At 35.9% G+C, this 22865-nt stretch overlaps 1 protein-coding gene across 6 annotated transcripts; it reads right to left on the bottom strand.

Annotated features, from left to right (window-relative positions):
- Window positions 1-892: 892 nt before the first annotated feature.
- Window positions 893-21936, bottom strand: LOC123770055 (mortality factor 4-like protein 1). Of its 6 annotated transcripts, none has more exons than XM_045761700.2 (10): window positions 21738-21936; window positions 20421-20535; window positions 16396-16422; window positions 15927-16022; window positions 15242-15518; window positions 12703-12753; window positions 8291-8484; window positions 6933-7105; window positions 5346-5430; window positions 893-3719 (listed from the first exon to the last, which is right to left on the bottom strand). In XM_045761700.2, the coding sequence occupies exons 1-10, from the start codon at window positions 21802-21804 to the stop codon at window positions 3635-3637; spliced, it is 1170 nt and encodes a 389-aa protein (XP_045617656.1). In that variant the 5' UTR covers window positions 21805-21936; the 3' UTR covers window positions 893-3634. The 6 variants fall into 6 exon arrangements, with proteins under 6 accessions (XP_045617656.1, XP_069157458.1, XP_045617665.1 ...); XM_069301357.1 differs by lacking the exon at window positions 20421-20535 and adding an exon at window positions 16802-17104 and having other exon boundaries at window positions 21738-21899; XM_045761709.2 differs by lacking the exon at window positions 12703-12753 and having other exon boundaries at window positions 21738-21935.
- Between the last annotated feature and the right edge of the window lie 929 nt (window positions 21937-22865).

Below are 22865 nucleotides of genomic sequence, written 5' to 3'. Positions count from 1 at the left end.
AAATTTGAATTTTTTCATATCCCTAAAATTAATTAAACTGAAAATTAACTGCATTAAAGATTGAAACATGTTTAAGTACTGTACATGAAAATACATTATCTATAAATGAATTAATAAAGTACTGTATCTAAAAACACTATTAGATTATGGATTATCAGGAAGCATCCACTTTCAGGACCAAATTTGTCATTCATTATTTATTGACTAAAACTCGAGCAAATGTATATATAATTACAAAATGTGTACACATTCTCATGAATTCGTTAGCCCATTTCTATAGCCAAGAGTGCATCATTTTATAAATCCAAGTGGTATGGTAAAAGAAAACAGGTTTCCCAAGCAATATCAAAAGCTCAATGAATCTCAAAACTTTCCTCCATGGTTCTCAACTCAGAAGAGTTAAAAACTTATTTACACTCAGCAAGGAAGTAATTATTGAAAGACCAAATCTGGAAGGCTATTAACTCCTTGTGATACAGAACAGTAAAGGTATCCTAGATAATATTCAAGATACTAACACAAGAGAAAAAGGAAATGCCAGTAATGTCATAAGCATCAGATTAACCAAATATTTTATCAAAAGCAGTGAAGAAATGGAAGCATATATTACTAGATTGTTAGTTTTTAAGATGCTGTACAAACTTACTCCACAATTAAGTTGCGGATGAAGAGGAACTTACAAAGAAGATATTTTGCTGCCTTTACTTCAGCCAGGTAATATTTTAACAAGCTACACAGTAGCAGAAGCCTCATCAAAAGAAGGCACCAAGCCAGGAAGACTATGGAGCACTGTCTATGTCATGGGATATTCACACGGTCATGAATATCGAGAAACCTTATCAAGCATTAACTGTTGTGTGCTAAATTCCAAGCACAAATTAAAACCAAGGAATTTCTATTCATTTTTTATTTTGTTTTCCAAGATTCACGTTCCATAAAAAACAATAGAAAATTTCTTATAAAATAAAATTTATCTTATCACTGTGAAATGCATGCCTTAGAAAAACAAAGATTTCCTTGGTAACATCACATGTACACAAGTGATTTCATGTACCTATTCATATCATCATCTTCATGTTACATGAACAGGTATATGAAATACTTAAAAGACAGGCATAATCCCAGATGCCTAAAGCAAACTTTTTAACATCTAGAAACTAAATATAATATCTGGTACACATAGAGGCAAACTGACTATCATGTATTGTAACACTTGAGAAATACAAACGATAACAAAACGCTGGTATGACATGAAAACGTTACATAATAATCTCTTTCAAAGATACCAAGTACAAACATTAAATAAAATAAAGAAATTATATTCTGGTAATTCTTTCATTAACCCTTAAACCAGCCAGGCTTAACTGTCCATTCTCTCATAAGCACAGAAAAGTTCAATTTTGTGTTATTATACTGTACTGTTAATTAACATTCAGGAAGCACAAATATATTTTTGTTAGTGAATGTCTCATGGTTTAGCGGTGAAGCTGTAAAGTTGGCCATTTTTTAGTAGCTGCAGGCTAGGGGCCGATAGCTGTGTTTATGGGCAACGAGTGATGGGGGCGAGGTGTAATTTGACAATTTCTCATTCCATTTTATTTTCCTATTTCTCCCTTTATTTATTCACATTTCCACAGTCAAATGAGACATTGGGGTGTCACTAGTGTTTTTAATATTGAATATAATGTGAAACATGCATCTGTAAAGATTATATTATATAATATATAAATATATGACAGTGACAGACCACAGAGGAAGAATTGAAACAGGAATTTCATATATATATATGTGTGTGTGTGTGTATATGTATATGTGTGTGTGTGCCAAGTAGATATAATGGCATCATGCATATTATTAGCTGGCATACTTGTGCTGGCTCTTGCTTGCCCAATACTTATACTCACCATACCAGATCAGAACCAGACCTAGATTTTGTAGTACTAAATATGTTGCAAATGGCAACACAGGAGACTGAGTTTGCAGGATGCCACACATTCATGTCAAAGATTGTCACCCCCACACAATTTTTCAATCTGGCTTTCCTTACTGAAGCAGAAGATTATTTCATCTGATATATTATTATTCAAGGTTCCATGAATGATTAAAATTCCACAATCATTGAGCATTGATCACTGTCCTAGATATATACACACACAGTATATAAGCCAGATGTCAAATAACATGCGACTTCACAAATGCAAGAAACACCACAAAACATAAATAAGAAATGAGTAAACCCCTTTCTTCCCTCTAGGGAATGTCTTAAGAGACCAAATATATGGACAAGACACAGCTAAGCAGAGGACAGACCAATAAGCAAATAGTTGGCAACTTGCCTGAAGACATGACCTTGAGAAGAAATGCATATAAGAAAAAATAAATAAAACAAAAACAAAAGACTAAAATAACTGTGGTGGAGAAAAATGTATTTAATTTTGCTCAAATACTCTTGAAAATTGTTACAGATCAGCCAATACCTTGAGAGCAACTGAGTGGCTTAAGGGTTACATATACAACCTACCATACATATGACTACAATTAAAAAGTTTTGCATTTCAGAATGAAATTATGAAAATTAAAATATACAATCATGGCTGGGAAAGATTCTTCAACATCCATGTGTGTAAATAACAAGCTTCCAGTTTAGCTAGGGTTCCTGCCCCTTACATACCACTCACAAACCAATTCTTTAGATAAACCTAACACTAGTAGTCTTGTCACCTTTCAAGATGCATATACAGTACAATACTTACAACCTGCATGACTTGCTCACTAAATCTAATATTTATATATACAGCATATATGTACACAACACTTGAAATGGGCACGACCTCTAAAACCACCAATAATAAGTTTTTGGCAGTTCTACTGGGAGTTTGAACATTTTCTCAAGTCTAAAATTACAGGCAGAGGCATAGGAAACAAACTTTATTGTTAAATAACTCTCATAATTCTGAATGTGGTTACGAAAGTTTTCACCACATGTGCACTACTGAGAATTATGCATGTGACACTAAATTTTTACTGTAAAATTTCAGGAGGGATTTATTGTAATTTTGTGTTTTCTCAACCGCCAATGTTTTTAATATCAAAGGAAAAAAGAAACATTCCAAATCCACGATATTTGGGTACAACAGTTCTTTAAGGAAACAAAACAATACAAAATATTCTCCTTTGTCAACTGCCAAGTCTGTAAAGAAGAGGAATACACTTTAAATTTTGTATGATTGATAATTTTGTCATAACTGGTTTATTACTTGAGCTTACTTTCAGTATATATATATATATATATATAGCACTAATCAACTTATACACAAAACATATACAATAATAATGGAATATATACAAATAAGGACCATTTTAAAATTAAGCCAAAATCTTTAAGATTAGGCTGCAAATAGCTACCAATCCTCATTAAAAAATGCATAAAGAGATTAGTGCTGATATATTGTTGGCAGTCCCCTTCCTCTCCCTCCAGTCTTGAGGATCCACACACTTCACAAGCACCAACCCTGACCAAAACTTTAAAACATCTGATATGAGATCTTGGTGCAGCTGCAATGGCACCAATTGATCCAGTAGTTAACAGTAGTTAATACTAGCAGGTCCCCAAGTGATTTTCCACGCCACACTATTACATAGCTTTACGGTGATACTCTGGTGGGGCCACACCATAGTCTTGGATACTGTAGTATGTCTCCATATTCTTTACTGTAAATCTGAAAATGGAAATGTCACAATGAAAACAAATTATCAACTTTAAACTGAATTCATTTTGAGCAGGCAATTACCACTCGGAATGCAGTTACTGTCATATATTGATTCGGAGGGTAATCGTCACAGGTTGATTTAAATTATTATTGTCTAGATTTTACACGTATGATGCTGAAATGGATATAATAAATTCTATATGGATGTAATGGAATTTAGCTTTATACGCGAACAAATCCTGCTATCATTTTGTGGTTACCTTATTAAGTGAATCCGGTTATTGTCACTGTATAAAATTCCGTCATAATGTGTATACTAATGATATCGAAAATGTTTTCTCAATTCTATATGGTTGTTATGAAGTATCCTAGGTCAACCAATCATTGAACTTGATAATAAAGGAACCACAGAAGGCCTATTGGCCCATATGAGGCAGCTCATATTTATATCGATATAAATAAGAGCTGCCTCGTATAGGCACAAAACAAAGCAAGTCCTATTAATATACTGTATATTGATCTAAATAGAAACTACCTCATATGGTCTAAAATGCTTATTTTAGGTATACCAGTATGTACTGTATATCCTTCTAAAAATGAGTTGGCTTGAATGGGCCTATATTGATGCAGCTCGTATATACTGTAGATTTATATAAGAGCATCTTCATATGGGCATATTTATATGCATTTATATCACTCCAATTATACATACGAATCGATTGTCTAGGCCTCCAAGGCCAATACAGTACAGTATATTGAGAATATGTGGCTCAGGGCCGCATGTTTCTCGACTTCTGAATTTTTTTTCACTTCGTCTCTTAGACACCTCTAGGTACCCTAAGTCGTTCTCTGGAATTCATGTCTCATGATGCCATGAGGCAGGCACAATGGGCCCCCACATGATACATCCCTGTGTGTGTACTCGCCTAGATTTGCTTGTGTGTGGGGGGGGGGGTTAAGCTTTGGCTCTTTGGTCCTGCTTCTCAACTGTCAATCAACCAGCGTACAGATTCCTGAGCCTATCTGGCTCTATCATATCTACATTTGAAACTGTGTACAGTACTGAACCTGCCTCCACATCACTTCCTAATGAATTCCATTTGTTAACTACTGTGACACTGAAAAAAATTCTTTTCTAATGTCTGTGTGTGTGTGTATGTATACTGTGAATGAATTATATATATATATTTATAGTTTTTGTGAATTGTACACCCATAGATCAAGTTATTCAATATTCATACCGACAGATGCTTCCACAGATACCATCATGCAACGGTTTCACAGCTCGTCCCATCCAATAAAAATGTACACTTTTTTTTTTTTTACATTTTGCATACCAATAAATCAAACTTTTGGAACTTTCTGCAAAGTTCCCCCCCCCCTAAAAAAATATCTTTTTATGCATAGGTGGATAATGATCCATACAGTATTTCAATAGCCATTCATTGAGGGTTAAGAAAAGTGCTTTATGGTTATGCCTAGAAGAAAGAGAGGCTTTATGAGGTCAACACAAGACAATCAAATGATAAAGGTAAACTTAAAACCTTAACAAATTCTTTATATTTGGGTGAAAACAAAACAATCCTGACAATTTATTAATAGATTAATAAAAACATACAACATACTGTACAGTACCTTAAGAAGTCCTGTAAGTGGAAATTTAGAAGAGCAACACTCTTCTCATCCAGCTGCGTATAGGCTAACATTTGTCCCAATCGCACTGTACAGGAATACAACACTTCAACTTTAAAATAAACAATAGTAAAACATGAAATACATCTGTAAAATACACAAGCACTCTTATTATGAACCAAATAAGACATAATAATGAATCTGATATGAAAATAAACGTCTAAACATTTGTACTGTATTGCCCGCGAACAGCTTATGATGGTTCTTCTGTTACAACCTGGCCCGAGTCTAGCCTGATCAATGAGGTTGGTTGTCCTCAAAGCTCACAGGGGCCACAGAGCCATTACAGCCAGGCTGATCTAGTACACAGGCAGCTTTATGCAGAATCCCAGTCCACACTCCTAATCTACACCTCACCACATGTAGTGGGGGACTCACAAAATAAACTATAACTACACCATGCAGGAGAAAACGTTTAGGAGTAATATGATTGGAATAAAATTATCTCCCACATTACCCACTAGGAGGTGACATGAGATGCTGAGTTCAATTCTATCGCATTCCTCCGAAAGACTCTCATAGATACATCATGCTACTGTAATTTAATTTTACACCATACACTTTTAAGCTACTGGCTGTAGCATAAACAGCCTACTGAGATGGAGAGTCATAGTGGGTAGTCACCCATTCATACTTCACAAGACCTTGGATGAAACCAACTCTACCCAACAGGGCAACTGAAGGAAACATTACTGATATTTCTTAATGTCAACTCCATCTGGAATTCTAAATTCAGACTCCACATACAGTTTAGCATCACACTGACATGTCATTAATAACAGTGGACTAATTGATGGAAATACGGCCTCAGCCCCCCAAAACTAGGTACAGGTATCCATTACAGCTGACATAAAAAAGCAAGGAGGCATAGGTGTGAAGCTAGCCTACTAGTTAACTGAGAAGAGCCCTTACCTAACATGTTCTCAACTGCATAGGGAAAATCAGCAACTCTCTTGGACGCCTCTTCATGTGCACAGTCCAACTAATCCAACTAAACAACTGAGGGGGCAAACAACTGGAAACAGTGAACCATCTACCAAAGGCCTACTGAACCAAGCAGCACCAAAGAAGATCAAGAGCTAACTTTGTATACTCTCAAACCAGAAAAGCCACCACTGGTCACCAACTAGTTGAGATACAGGTCAAAAAGAAACAAAAGATGCATAATGATCCTTAACTGCTTTTAGCCATGAGTTCAAGTCCTGGGTAGGGATGGTTGACTGGACACCAATCCTTAACTGTTTGCCCCTGTTCACCCAGCAGTAATTGTGACCTGGTTATAAACCGATTGGCAGGTCATGTTCCAGAAAACTGAAAAGGGTAAGTCTTGACATGATAGATGGGAAGGAAGAGTTCTAAACATGATAACAGGAGACTTATGTTTAAAAACTGCTTACTTTTTTTGTGTATAGAGATTATGCTTTATTTATCCTAAGATTTCAAGGGTTAACTCCTGCCTTACTGCATATCCTGCATTAATGATGAATCCATTTGATGTAAACTATACATAAAACATACATGGTTTCTTACCAAATAATCTAATGAGATGAATAAAACCATAAATATCACTGGCTTGTTTGTCCTTGTGTTGCTGTAAGATCTCCGCATACTGTGGTCTTTCAAATTTGTAGAGCAGCTGTGTGCCGAGCATCACATTAAAATATTCTCTCAAGCCAGCAACCACCTCTTGAACTGCACTCTCTCTAAGGGAAAACAAATCCAATTACAGTAAGACTATTCAGTCTCATGCCTATTTAGCACCTAACTTCAATCAATCAATTAGCTGTACAGACTACAAGAAAGAGAGAGAACTACATAGTCCTTTCTTGCTCATTACAGCAATGGGGTTGTAAGAGGACTATTAGTACAGTTTGATTTTTTTCTGATCCATTATCCTAAATCAGCACACAGACAAGTACATCTGGTGAGATTTTGTGTAAAACTTTAGATTATGGTTAAAATAGAAAATGGCATTATATGTAGAAATGAATATATATTGAATTATTATAGCCAGCTGCTTTCTAAACCATTATCCATAATCAGCACATAAAAGGTACATCTGGTAAAATTGACAAAATTAATATTGATAAAAAATCACATCACTAACGAAGTAATTTACTTACCAGGAATTCTTAATAGTAAATATTGTTCTTTATTTTATACAAAACCTAACCAATACACATGTACACGAATTAAGAATAACGGATCAAAAATACAATTCTAATAATTCCCCTCATAAACCCATTGCTGTAATTGGTGTCAGTTTCCTATTTCTGGGAAGAAACTTGCTAGGCTAATTGAGGTCTTCCTAGACCAACAGCTAACCCCAAGGATGCCACCCACTAACGTTGCCAAATGTGCAGGTATTTACTTGCTGTCAGATGAACAGAGGCACCAGGAGAAAAGAAACACACAGGTGTCTCATCCTGCCTGGGAATTAAATCACAAGTTTGCCAGTTGAGAGTCAACTGCACTACACATCTTATGTGTCTATAAAATGCCAAGTGGTCTTGCGATTGCAGTAGTTGGCTCACACCTCTCAAGTCACAGGCTCGATTCCCAAGCAGGATGAGACATTAGTGCAGAGTTTCTTACACCTGATGCCTCTGTTCACCTAGCTGTAATAAGTACCCAGGAGGTAGGCAAACAGATATACAGTAGTATCCTTAAATGCCAAAATTATTACATCTCCCATTCAATACTCTGATTTTAAACATATCAATTAATTTTGTTTAATTTTATATATGCTGTAGAGTACAGTATTTACTTTTGCAAGTTACAGTTTGCTACTAACTTGCTATCCAGCAATACATAATTTCTTAGGGTAGGTGCATGGGACCCTTTTAACCACATATCATAAATATCATCAAATTAGTTTACCATCTTACTTGTTTGGGGTGTTATTTTTGTTACTCGTTTTGGCTCGAATATAGTCAGCAAGGATAGTGTCGACAGTCACTCGAGCTGGGACAATAGCTAGCTTGCGCTGACGGTTAATGAGGTCCCAGTCATCCACCAGTGCTGGCTTCAGTTCATCTGGGAGTTTGACACGCACTTCAACTGATGTCATAAACTGGTCCTCCTGATGTGAATCAAGAGATTATGATGATTAATAACTTTAAATTATGCAATGCATAAACTGAATGTCTGGTTATCGAGTTTCAAACTCAAATCCAAAATAAACACTATTGTTTATTATTTTATTACAGTGTATTACTAAATACTCCAAAGCACTCCAAAGATATCTCTAAGCTACTGCACTTGTGTAAATATTAAACTAATGATAGTGATGCCTTACACTTCTATAAACCAAGACACTATTATAGGGGAAAATTTTCCTAGCCTATTTCAATTAGTTTTGTGCTTAGATGAACAAAGTAGAGACACTGTCCCACTCAAGACCGAACATGTCTCGAGTGTCTCAAGAGAATAATTCACAAAGGTGAATTATTCGGATGTACAGTACGATGCTGACGTAACCTCCCTTCTTCGCAAAATAATAATGTCTGAAAATACATCACAATACAGGTTTACTAAATACTGTAAACTAAAGGAATCAGAATAATGCAGTTACACAGTACACCATGGATTAATGTTGTACAGTACAGTATAAGAGTACTCACCAAGGGATCAAGGTGTTCCTCCACATATATTCTTGAAATCATGTCTTGGCGAATATGGCAGTTTTAATAGAGGGACGAGGGGGAAGTTGAGGCTTGAGGCCAAGATGCCGAGACCCAAGGGTAATGTGGAGAAGCATCTAGTCTTCAAGCAAAGCTCTTTTGGCAGCCCTATCAAAAATCTATCAAGTGCCAAACTGTTTCAAACCTAAACTTTTCATTCTTGAAAACTGCATATAAACTGTACAGGTTCATCATATTCTGAGTACTAAAGTAAATATTTTTCTCCATGAACTTTAAAATTACTTTAAGTTCTGTTGATGTGTACAGGGTCTAGTAGTGCAGTTAGCTTCAACCTGGATTCATAATGGGATCTTGGGTTTGAATCCCAGGTGGGAGAGAATTTTTTTTTGTTAAGATTCTATTTTTTTTCTCCTTTGTTTATTATCTGATTTTATATGCTACACTATTCTGAGAGCATAACACTAAATGAGCAATTGGTGATAGTTTATATTTTTTAATCTTATTTAAAAACTTGAAGTTTTCAATATTCAATTTTAAAATTATTCGTTATTTTCTTGTTTTTCAAGTTACGTTGTGATCATTTAGACAAAGTTGCAGCATTTGCCTAGTAGATTATGCACAAAAAATTGGAAAGTGTTTGTGCAAGTTTGAAAAACATTAGTTATGTCAAATCGTTTATGTATATTTTGTGCGATGTAAGGGTTAATAAGGTAAGTAAACCTGGCCTGGAAAGTGTCAGGCAACCAGAGATTCACCGAAACAAGTTTCGTTGAATTGAGGTTCCACTTATACACCTAGACTTCATGTCCCCAACTATGGGAATTATTATTATGTTGGTAGTTGCTCCTTGCTGCTGAGTGGTATGTAAAGATATTATATTGTGTTTTTGGGGGGTAAGGTATTCACTGCTAATTGGGCATCAATGGAGCTTACTGCTCTTGGCCTGATTTTGTGCTGTAACCCATATAACTTTGAGGTCTGGGCATGTACAGCCTGCCAATCTGTTCCTCCTCTCGCTCTTATCTCATGACATGTCTCTGATAGTGTACACTTCTCCATATTCATCTACAGTCCTTAGCTATAGCTTTACTGGGTGGACAAGTCCCACTTTGTGCCTCCTCTTTCAACCAGCCTCTTCTCATTTACTGCACCATAACTTTGACAATATTGACTATAGCTTCCAAATTTTGACACATTAGTAAGTCAAAGCACAATAATATTGACACTACCCTATGTTAATGATCATTACTTTCAATTGGTTGCTCAAATTCAAACATTTCAGATTAGACCAAAACCACTTAACTTTAAGGCTTGTCAAACTGCAAGGACTAGTTAATCCTAACTAGACCACAGCACTAGACTTCTTGTGTTGTGTCAGTGATTAAAACATTCATTGCTTCTTGTCGACTACTACAATTGTCCGATCTCTACACTACGACAAAACCAATATTTAACGATGATACGAGGACGACATTCCATAATAGTCCAAGGATTTGCATCACCATGCAATCTTGCATTGAAACGAAAGTTGAGTGTTTAATTGTTTTAAAGAATCTCAGAATATTTACTGTATAAGATATGATTGTAAGTTCTGAGTTTGGCCTTGAGATGGTGGCAGTGATGGTAGGTGAGAGGTAGTGGTGGTAGGTGGGATGTGGTGGTAGGTGGGATGTGGTGGTAGGTGGGATGTGGTGGTAGGTGGGATGTGGTGGTAGGTGGGATGTGGTGGTAGGTGGGATGTGGTGGTAGGTGGGATGTGGTGGTAGGTGGGATGTGGTGGTAGGTGGGATGTGGTGGTAGGTGGGATGTGGTGGTAGGTGGGATGTGGTGGTAGGTGGGATGTGGTGGTAGGTGGGATGTGGTGGTAGGTGGGATGTGGTGGTAGGTGGGATGTGGTGGTAGGTGGGATGTGGTGGTAGGTGGGATGTGGTGGTAGGTGGGATGTGGTGGTAGGTGGGATGTGGTGGTAGGTGGGATGTGGTGGTAGGTGGGATGTGGTGGTGGTGGCAGCAGCTGGAGGTGGTGGAGGCAGCAGTGGTGGTAGGTAGTGGTGGTGGTGGCACACGGTGGTGATGGTAGGTGGTGTGGTAGTGATGGTAGGTGGTGTGGCAGTGATGGTAGGTGGTGTGGTAGTGGTGACAGTCACGGTAGGTGGAAAAGGGCCATGGTGGTGAGGAATTGTCATATCAGTAGTAGAATCTGCACACACACACACACACACACACACACATTTTTTATATTATATTATATATATATATATTATATATATATATATGTATATTATATATATATATATTATATATATATATATATTATATATATATATTATATATATATATATATATATATATATATATATATATATATATATATATATATATATATATATATATATATATAATGTGAATGCATATACTGTACTGTATATTAATACTGTTAGGAAAACCATTTTGTAAAGAAATATTTAAAAACAAAAAGTGTTCTGCTCATTAGGCAAATTGGGCCTTTCTTACTATGCCAAGTAGTGTTGTCTTGCTATCAGGTATGACTATTTTTATTAAAACACACACACAAACAGAATTTGTATGTATGAGCATCTTCACGACATCGCTCTCACACTTTCCCCTTAACCATGTAGCATTCTCAAGATATCACACAGACACTTCTCCCATTACCATGTAGCATTTGGCCTTAACCATATAGCATTTGCAAGACAGCATGCACACACTTACACCATCAACTATGCACCAGCATTATCCAGAACACAGTACCTAATAAAAGAACATATCAAGACATCTACTAAAGGATATTCTATATAGTGAATTTCGTCTCAACTGGTGGAACAATTATTGAAATAAAGCCGTGGCCATGATGATAATGTATTAAGGAGCAACAACTTTACACATGTAATTAATCCTTCAAATAAGCATGTTCATTTGCCTAAAAATTGTGTAAAAAGTATCACACCTACAATATTTGTTTATATTATTTATCATAAATATTTCATAATGTTACCCCCAAGTTTCAAGACACTTAACTTAATATTAGACACCCAAAACACACACATATGAAAGATAGGAAGCAGCAACGTTTCAATGTTCCAGACCTCTTATCGAGTCAGGCAGAGACAGAACAAAATGTCATGTCCTTTCAATTTCCCTTTTGTGGGTTGGGTGTCTAATTTTCAGCCCCTTTATTGTCACTTATTACCTGATTACTTGAAAGTGTTCACTGCTGAACATTCAAAAGTAACACTTACAACAGGATAACCCACTCAATCTGAAGAAAGCCACCATCATAGCATGACAATGAAAAAGACAGAGGATGCATGAGCAATGATTTAATAAGGGCAGACTGAGAGTTGAGCAAGGTGAACCGGAGTAGTCTGGATGAAGCCTACTCCGAGTCGGTGTCTCTGAGGCCTCAAGGGAAAATTCTAGGGTGCATTAAACTAAAAAGGTCATTACTAATTCAGTGTTAAGATATTAATTTTAACATTAGTCTTACATACTTTGTGCAGGTGATGCTTTGACAAGCTCTCCGCAAGAGTAAAATTTCTGAATTTCATGAATATATGTAAACACCTAACATATACGTTGAATATAAAACAACAAAATCAATTAAAGGTTGTCAATTAAAAAATGTAAGATACTTGCGTCATCTACAGTCCGTGTTACCACATTCTCTGGGCCTTGTGTTGATCCATTCTGCCAATGATTGAAATAAAACAACTCAAATTGTAGTCATCTGTCAATGACTTTTATATTCTAGCCATTTCTAGGCAAGTACTACAGTAGCTCATAAGTGTCCTTCAAATATTCATCTTTTCTCCAAGCAGCCATTATGTGGACTTTTTAATTTCAGATATTCTGTATTTATCATCTTTCAAAATTCTAATAAAAGTAGTTATATAATATACAGTACAGATATAAAAATGTAAAATATAATTAAACTAACAAAGTTTATATGAAAGTTTGCAAGAGGTATTGCTCTTGTAATTGATATATATTTTAACTTAACCTTGACAAATACAAACTTTTGTCATTATCATCATTATTTACAAGCTGAATTATGTCCAGTGTGGTCATCGACACCAATGCCCCTTGTATAATAACAGCCAAGTAAACACCAAAGACAGAAGTAAGCCTGCAAGACTATCACACACAAAACAGGCAAAACCAGCTCTTGATTTCAATAACAGATGCTCATGTCACACGTGACTGTCAGAAACCCAACCCCAATTCCACAGCTGGTTTAAACATTCCGTACCGTAGTAAGGAGGAGCGTGTTACTGTCCTCTTTATGAGTCTCATGTTTTAATTGGGAGAATACTCAAGTTACTGTACTGGACATATGCAAGACATTTTGTTATCGGTCGACTCTGTAAATTATATGGTCACTTTTAAATTACTGTATATACAAGCACCTTGCTTAAATGTTACTAAAAAATTTCAACAATTATTTCAATATTTTTCATGAAGCTATTGCAATGTGATGATTAAGAAGGAATATGTTGTTACTTTTATGTTCTGTATATAATTAACAGCTATAAAATCTATAAATTTCCATCTAGAAAAACTATAATACTACCATTGACACAAAACCAAAGTATTCTTAGTTAAATGTTCTGTACAAGTTTTAGAAGAGTTCAAATGCCCAAGTATAATACAGCAGTTTGACAGGTCAGGTGTCAGCTGAATATTAAAAACAGTAACTAATGAATACAAAAATATTTTTTTACTGCACAACTTTTATGCAATACACTGAAAGTATTTAGCTGTATTTTAAGGCATATTTTAAGTTAAATTTAACCTTTACTAGTCCAAGACTGAACACAATAGTTTCAATAGCTGATTGGAGCAGCAAAATATTGCCAAAGGACTATACAAATTTGAGAAGTTTAAGAGTAATGAAGCAGAATGATGGATACCAACTTCCAACTTGAATGGTAAACAGAACTCATTTTTCCAAGTAATAATACAAAGCAAAGTGCACATAATCATTTATGATCACCAACGTGAAAGTGACATTGCAAGACCCGTGCATATTATTGATATTTTGTCTCCATGCTCACCCATTACTGTTAAGTGCTCCTAAATGCAGTCAATTTTGTATTGTGCTAAACTTGCAGTGGAAGGAAGGGTGCTTTTGTGAAATATTTTGTACCAAAACAGTGCATTGCCCTTGTGCTCTACTGTAACAACTGCTACTGTATACCCAAGTCATGTGAATGAATACAAATTAACAATATTGGACACGGAAATTCTGTGTCCTCTTCGGGTTGGTGGGTACGTATGAGTGTGTGCACTTACCTCAACCATGATAAACATTCCATGAAAGGAACTCTGCATTTTTTTTTTACAAATACTGTATATAATCTAGAAATTGGTGCTTTATTTTTTGTTTTTCAATTGGCCCATTTCATTAACTATACTTGTTACATTTTAACCTAAATGCAAATAAATAGAATCCATTTCATTTTTGTATCTACATAAATGTCACTGGGTAAAAACTATGTATTACCAATGAAATTCAGAAACTCTCAACAACTGCAGAGAAACACACTTGTATTCCAGTACTGTGATCATTTCCAAGAGTTCAAGATAAATAAATATATATATATATATACTGTATATATATATATATATACCTGTATATATATACATATATACATACACAGTATATACTGCTATAACCTATAGAACTGAAAGAGTAAAAATCCTACACATTTTATTCAGTGTCAAATAGTTAATTGACATGCATTGAGACCTCAACAGTGTCAAATTTATAGGCCATGCAGTTTAAAGTCCGAAAACTGGATACAAATTGGTCATAACAACCAATAGAAAGGTAGCCTTAGATGCTAACACGTGAAAAAGTGATCCACAATATTTACCAATATCTTTGTTTTACATAATAGATAATTATATATATAAAAAGATATAAATGTTCAAAATACTAAAAGGATTCTATTTATGTGTATGAACAACAATACAATAATGTATTTATAGTACAGTATATATTTATCCACATAAGTATGTGTATTACACTATATATTAAATAATCATGTACAGTTTTTGAAATACTATGCAATTTCATTTTAAGACTATAACCAGGTGTTAACAGTCAATTAACTAATAACCTTCTTAATAGTGACTGCAACTTGAAACTAAAGATCCGGTGGTTTTTACTCACAGTATCAACGGTGTTATCCAATTTAGAACGCTTTTTCTTATTATCCAGTTCTTCACCTTTCACCGAGGCTGGCGTGGTTGGGGTGGAAGCTGCCGAGCGCTTTCCTGGACCGCCACTTGAACGGTCAGTACTGGGTGTGGAAGAGCGCGAGTCATCACCCCCGCCACTGGTGTTTCCACAGCCACCGCCTGGGCCACTGCTTCCCCCACCAGGCCCACCCTCTTTACCCAGTTCCTTAGGAAGTTTCTTTTTTTCCTTCTTAGACTTCTTATTTTTTCTGCATAACAAATAGATAGAAGGGAAACTGGTTAAAACCACATATAACCGAATGCTTCAACACTGTATGGCTCTTGCCCAGCAAAATACTACACGTCATTAAGTGCAGCAGGTCACTGCAATTTATAACAGCATCTAAAGTTCCAAGTTCTGGATGAGCATGTTCTGCTTAACTTATATTTAAACATATATTTAGCAGGACTAAAACAAGGTTTGAGTTTCTATTTCAAATCAAGAAATGCGTTGCTTTAGTGCCACACAGTGCCTATATGAACACAAGAATGATAAGAGTGTTCTCATGAGCTAAATAAGTAGCAGCATATAAGTCAATAAAACTGACATAAGATTCATTACTAAAATGAAGTATCATGTGCAAAAGCGGTACACTTCTGAGAAAAAGTGCACTTACAGGGATGCTTCGTGGGCTTTCTGCAGATCCTTCTGTCGACTCATGTTTGCATCATTGAGCTTCAGAACACGACTCTCTGGAACCCACTCATCCCAGCTGAAACCATAAGTCATTTTGAATTTGTCCATATTATATGAATAATGATGGTAAACTTAAATAACAAACATAAATTAATATTCTAAGTAGAAATAACTTGGTTTATTAGGAGGAGACCACGTCGGAGAAGCCCTAGCATTACAGAGCAACTTACTGCTGCAAACCTTTTTAAATTAAATGAGTCAGTGCTTCAGCAAAGTCACCAGCTTCAGTACTGTACTGCAAAATAAATAAATAAACACACACAACTGGACAGTAAAAAAATAGCCTAGAATTAAACCCTTAAATTACTTTAAAGACAAAATTGATTTACAAACACCCAGGCAAAAACCTATAACCGGCACGTATTTTCTATAAAGGTCCACATACAAACCTTGAATAGCTGAAGCTACAAACGTATCTAAAAATGAGAAAACAAAATAAATTAATATTTTAGTTATTAAATGTAAAAAATATTACACTGAAGTTCATACTGAATCATAAAAGAAAACTTTAGAGAACAATGCAAATACAGTACCTGATTAGGCAACCATTCTGTCAAGAATTAACAGACATAATGACAAGGTAACAGTTCTAAAGGAGTAAGAACATTTAGTTGATAAAATTTATGTTCACATGGAAAATAAGTGTAAACGTCTTTTCAAAAGATGCAAATACCAGTACAATACTCTGTGACAACTCTTGCAACCCCTCATGGACAGGATCTTGCAAACGCAATGACCAGAGTGAATACCCTTTCCCTCCCCAAATATACATTGAGTAAGAAATTTGATACTCACCGAACAGTGTGTTGTTCATCAATTAAGACCTTGGCACATCTAGGTGTTGGAGATGATTTAGGCATGTGCAGAGGAGTAACTTGAATTGATGAAACTAGAGTTACAAGTACAGGTGTCAGACTCACTCGAGAATGGTGCGGAAGAGGGAGAAACGTGTGCATTTAACATCCCTTGTAAAGTAGCCTTCAATTGTCACTCGTTTCATATTCTCTCTTTGCAATATTCACAAAGACATTACACATGTCTTACAGGCTCTAGTGTAGAGCAGTATAATCACCTCTTCACTGCATTAAATTTCTAATTCTGAAATGAGCAATTTCTGGGATATTCCCATTTTTTGTCTCGGCAAAAAATTGAAAGCTATTTTTCTTCATCCTTCATAATATCACTGGTAGTTGTCCAATTCATTTTACAGTTAGCCACAATCACACTCCCTGTGATGACATTTTCTATTTTAACAATACTGTACTCCCTTATTTTGTCATTAATGGGCACACTTTTCTTCTTGAAAAATCACAAAGCTTTGCTCAACATACGATTAAGTGACATAGAAGTGATATTCCATATCTTTGCCAATAATTCCAGATATGCAACGGAAATTGGGTATTTATCCTTCATTTGAAGTCACACTGAAGACAATGACGCAGTGATTGTCGCAACAAATTAGTAGCGCAATTAATTAGTGACGCAACAAATTGGCTGCGTCACTAACTCCACCCCCCACTGCTGGGGAAATTATTTTATTCTACAGTAAATACAGGATTGAAGAGCAACATTAGCAAAGTCCATAATGATACAAAATAGGTCAGAAAATCAATTCAGAAGACTCAATACATGTATTACTAAAGGATGACTCAATATGCCCTTAAAATGAAAGAATGGCGGATGCAGTGTAATGCTGACAAATATAAGGCTCTAAGCCTTTGAAATGATAGTTGGCGGAGGTCTCCGGACAAGGTTGAAATTGCCAAATCTGAATGAAAAAAATCTGTTGAGAGACAGACATCTGTTGTTCTTCAGCTTTATCTTACCATTGTTAGGCCCCATTTAGATTATGCAGTTCAGCTTTAGGCATCATATTATAGAATAAACAAATACCATATTTAAAAAATGCAGAGAAGGCTAACAAATTTAATCCCAAGAATTAGAAACTAACCATACAAAGTAATTAAGAACCCTAATTGACATTTTCAAGAAAGATGAAAAGTATAGGAGGAAACGACAAGTATATAAATGGATGAAGGAGGAATTGTAAATAAGGTGCTAAATAATTAACACAAAATAGAAATTGAAAAGATGGAAACAAACTAGAAAAGTTTAGAGTCAGAAAAGACACGAATAATTATAAGTTTGGAGGTAGGATTATTCATACATAGCACATTATAATGTATATTATTATACATTATTCGTACATGATTACCGGGTAATATAAAACGCGTGGGATCGGTGTAGTTTCAAGTGTAGGTTAGATGCACAGTATATAAGAGTGAGTTTGGTCGAGTATAAACAAGAGCGTCCTTACATGAGCCAAAAGGCCTTTTGGAGTTTCCTCTGTTGTTATGAGAGAAAAACTGTCCTGTGGCACAGTGGTTAACTCCAACAGGTCACATCCAAAAGGTCCTGGGTTTAATCCCCATAGCAGGACATTAGCATTTAAGTAAAGTTTCCTTTCATGCATATGCCTCTGTTCACCTAACAAGAAATAGGGACATCCTGGGAAATGCCTGTAGTTGGCCTAAGGAGAACTTGACAGGCCCAAGTCCAGGCTTTCTCTCCCCCTGATTATGTGAAACCAAGTTCTTATTGGCTCAAGTTTCTATTCGTTGGATGGAGCAATTTTACAAAAAGGAAAGTACAAATTGTTTGAATTACGTTTACGTAATTTTAAACAAAAAAAGCCTTGAGTAAACATATGAATATAAGCAAGTACAAAATATTCAGTAAGGAAAATAACTGATGAAAAATATTAAAGTACCGGTAATTCTAAATTATTTTGTCTTTCATTTGTATGTATATAAATCTTAACCTAGTGAAAAAATGTATCTTCCATTAGAGCATAAACAATGAAAACAATTTCCAGTGCTTTGCCATCTCTTTAAAGTTAATCAAATGTCATTATCCATGTGAGCATAATTTGTTAAATAATCATTTTAGAAACCACAAAATTGTTACCTTGTCCTTGTGCCAATGTCCTCTTTACAAATTGGTCTACTAATACTGAACATACAGTGCTTCCAGAGTACAGTATTCATAGAGCTTTCTATTTTATTCAATATAAACTTCAGGGTACAAATTTATTTATATTTAACAAGTTAAAATATTAATTTACTTTGTCTACATTTGTATAAAATATTGGAGCTTGAGTTACTCAATATTTATACGTAAAAGGTATCCCAGAATTTTTCACCCAATTATGTATTTAAAAATTACCCTTTTTATTTGAAATCCAAGTGTTATTCTTGTTGCACCTTGAGGTTTAGACATATAAGAACACAGTGCAAGAACTGTATGCAAGAACACTGTGAAAGCAGTGTAAAAGAACACTGCAGGATTATTGTGTAAGGACACTATAAAAATACGGTGAATACATTTATGTATGAATGCTATAAACATTGCGTAAGAATATTATAAACCTTTATTCAGCAAATGGATATTCATACTGTGTATACATACACAGTGTAAGCTAGAGTAGATCACTACACCTTCAAAACATCCCAGCAAAGTAAGAGAGAATAACACAAATTATGTAATTACCTAAGTTTACCTACAAGATGAGAGCTATGCTTGTGGTGTCCCATCTTCCCAGCGCTCTTTATCATATAATGCTTTGAAACTACTGACAGTTTGATCTCCTTCACCTTCTCACCTAACTTGTGCAAGAGGAAATGTGCATGATGCCTCTAACAATGCCAAATGATCCTCAAAGTTGGAGAAAACTGAAGCAAATACAATAGGATACAAAAAAATTCTGGGATAATGATTTGAAGAAAATCTTTAAAAGGATTTCTGACCTTTTTTTTTAATTTCTATATTTAATGTGTTGTACTTTATTTTACTTATATATATTTTTTCATTGTACAATGCAACACTGTACTGCACACATTGTACAGCATTCGTGAACTATGTAACTGATCACTGAAATGTTAAGTCAATAAGCCACTTCTAAAATTAATGTCTGTTCTAATATTAGAAAGTTTACACAATATCTATTGTATAAAAGCCATTACTGCATATAGTATCCTATACTGTACACAATAAACAAAGAGCCACAATAAATTTAGGAAACTAGGATGGTGGTGAAAGCCAAAGTGATAGAAAGTAGAGTTACATTTTAAGAATCACACAGAAAATCTTTAAGATAATTGGGCTTGTGCCAAACTCATGAACCCAGCTTTTTTGGCATGTACCATAACACTTCCTCATGACTTTTTAAGTGACTTGGGTTTGGTCCACTATGAGAAGCAAGTGATATGACCAATTTCCTTGTGGATTTTTGTATATTGAATCACACACTGTGACACTGTACACAGTACAACAAATACTGTATAAATTTACAAAGAATTTTACCTTGCTATATGAATTAATAGACATTATTAACCTAAAGAAGGAATTTACGCACTTTTTGTTCCAGCCAGCGTAATGTATGAAGTATTTGACCTGTTTATCTTTGGCTTGGACTTTGAGACACTTGGCTTCATAGATGAGAGGTCCATGGAAACACAACACTTTCTCAGCTGCAACAAGAAAATAAAGTTACCTCCTGTTAAGTGAAACTTTAAGGAAATTTTGTAGGCTAGGTACTTTCAAACACTAATATTAATGAGTTTGGCATTACAATTTTCTCTATAAGAACTAAGGAGCTAGCATCTGCAGCCACCTACCATCAAGTGAAAGAATATAAATACTCAACTACTCGGTACTATACTGTACTGTATCCTAAATATCTTTAACTCAGGTTGGTTTTGCTGTGAGGCACATGACATCCCAGTTAAAGGGGGCCTCAAACTTTTAATCAGTTACACACTCGAACTGGTTCAATGGTGTAATAGGGTTAGTGTTTATAAACTCAAATTCATACATTTTTAACAGTGCCTACTTATTGTGAAAAGAACATTTAAACATTGACTTTTTAATTGATAATCACTAACCAAGATGCCCAGATGCATCTCTCATTAAGATTGCGGATACCTGGTTCGATTCCCAAATGGGACGGAAATGGTTCGGCCTGTTTCCTTTCACCTAATGCCTTTGTTCACCTAAGAGTAAATAGGTGCCTGGGAATTAGGTAGCTGTTGTGGGGTTACAGTCTAGGTTGGATCAGTAGTTCGATCTTGGGGGGGGGGGAGGGTTGGACCTTGATGCAACTCTAAAGTATATATAAATATATACTGTATGTACACAAAGGTTTAACGTCCCAAACAATTATATTTCAAAACAAATTATATTTCAGCATTAAACTGCATCTGGCACTCATTCTTCCATTTTAAAAGTTGTTCTGTAGTGATTCCAAGTTTAAAATTTGTTCCTGTTATATTTTAGTGTTGGGAGGACATTTTTTATAATGCTGCTATACAATCCTGCCTACATCATACAAGCCATATATGACTGATTCCCCACTCTTGTCCAATTTCTGCATGTCCTTGTCTTTCCCAGCCCACTTTTGTCCAGTCTCAGAGTCCTAGCTGTCCATTTGTCCAAGCCGCAGGTATTATTACCTTAGCAACAAGCCCTGTTCCTTCCAGGCCAGACCCCCTTAACACCGTTTTCACTCCACTACACACCTCGACGAACACCGACAATGCCTACTAAACTCCGACAGGAGCGGAGCCGACCATTACCGACCCAGATAGTGATTAAAAAAAAAACTAATACCACAAAACGGCATCATCCCCCATCAGTTTGAAACTAGGAATGGCGCCATCACTTGTCGACTCACACTCGCTGAATTTGGTCTTGAGCGGCGCCTTCTCGACGGGGGCCGTGACGGGAGGAGTCTCCGGCATGGTGCAGTGCTTGTCTTGTCTTACTTTCCTTAGTTTGGGTGAGATATAGGAGGCGGTGTTGGCGTCCCCCCGACCTGCAGCAGCTCCTCAACTCTCTGCTCCTGGAGTGTTCGTCTAGGGTATCTGGCTTCACAGATCCTGTTCGCATAGTGGACGTTCGTGTTATAGATCCTCATCAATTCGCCATACCACGTGTATGAAAGGCATACGTAAATCTGTGTATCTATGTATTTACGTATATAGGTTACCTTAGCATTTTAAAAGCACCGACTCACCTTCTGTGGTTGATTGTTCAATAAACCCTTGAAATATATGTTTAACACATCTCTAACCCTGTCCATGGAGGACAGAAGAAAATGTATATATGCTGGTTATCATTGTAAATGTGTGGCCACGTCTGTGGTAGAAAATAATAATAATAAAAAACTATTAATTTTTATTATATACGAATGATAAATGTCACTTGTGATTATAGCTGAGACTTGTAAAATCACTTCAGTTACGTTCCGCTGTTGTGTGCTCCATAACTAAGTTATTTAACACTGTCCATATGCAGGAAACGCAATGAGTGATCAAGTGGATTTGCCAGAATGTATGTTTTTTTACCTTTACCTGAATTTACCTAAGGACCACCAATACTAGTGGCCTCGACGAGGACAGGAGGCCAGCGGCTCGTCAAAAGTCCCCATCTGCCCTGATGGCCTTTTCCAGTTGTATTTTAAAAGCCAATGTAACAATATACATTAAATGTTGTAGTTAGTTCATCAAGACTGTAATTTGCTTAGCTAAATGAATGTTGGAATAAATGCAAATATATGGCCTCAGTTCCTGAGCCCACATATGTGCCTCTGTAACCCTTTCCACTACCGCCAGATTCATGATTGATAAAGTTTAAGCCACCCAAGAGGTGGCACGGGCATGAATAGCCCGTAACACTCCCGCCAGCAGGATTAATGCCCTAAATAGGCCTAGGCCAACGATTGACAACTCCCAGGATGCAACCCTCAAGTTGCCTAACTCTAGGGTACCTGTTTGTAAGTTTACAGCAAAACGCCATGGTC

Source organism: Procambarus clarkii, chromosome 45, assembly GCF_040958095.1.
Source record: "Procambarus clarkii isolate CNS0578487 chromosome 45, FALCON_Pclarkii_2.0, whole genome shotgun sequence".
NCBI lineage: Eukaryota > Metazoa > Arthropoda > Malacostraca > Decapoda > Cambaridae > Procambarus > Procambarus clarkii.
This window is presented reverse-complemented; position numbering and strand designations above follow the sequence as displayed.

What these genes read in the sequence shown, in the direction of transcription:
- LOC123770055 (XM_045761700.2), bottom strand. Translation starts at nt 21,804, where the DNA reads ATGCCGGAGACTCCTCCCGTCACGGCCCCCGTCGAGAAGGCGCCGCTC. An exon ending in TCATCTCATTAGATTATTTG is followed by an intron (nt 5,431 to 6,932) that starts GTAAGAAACCAT and finishes ATTCCTGTACAG; the next exon opens with TGCGATTGGGACAAATGTTA. An exon ending in CACTTACAGGACTTCTTAAG is followed by an intron (nt 3,720 to 5,345) that starts GTACTGTACAGT and finishes TTCCATTTTCAG; the next exon opens with ATTTACAGTAAAGAATATGG.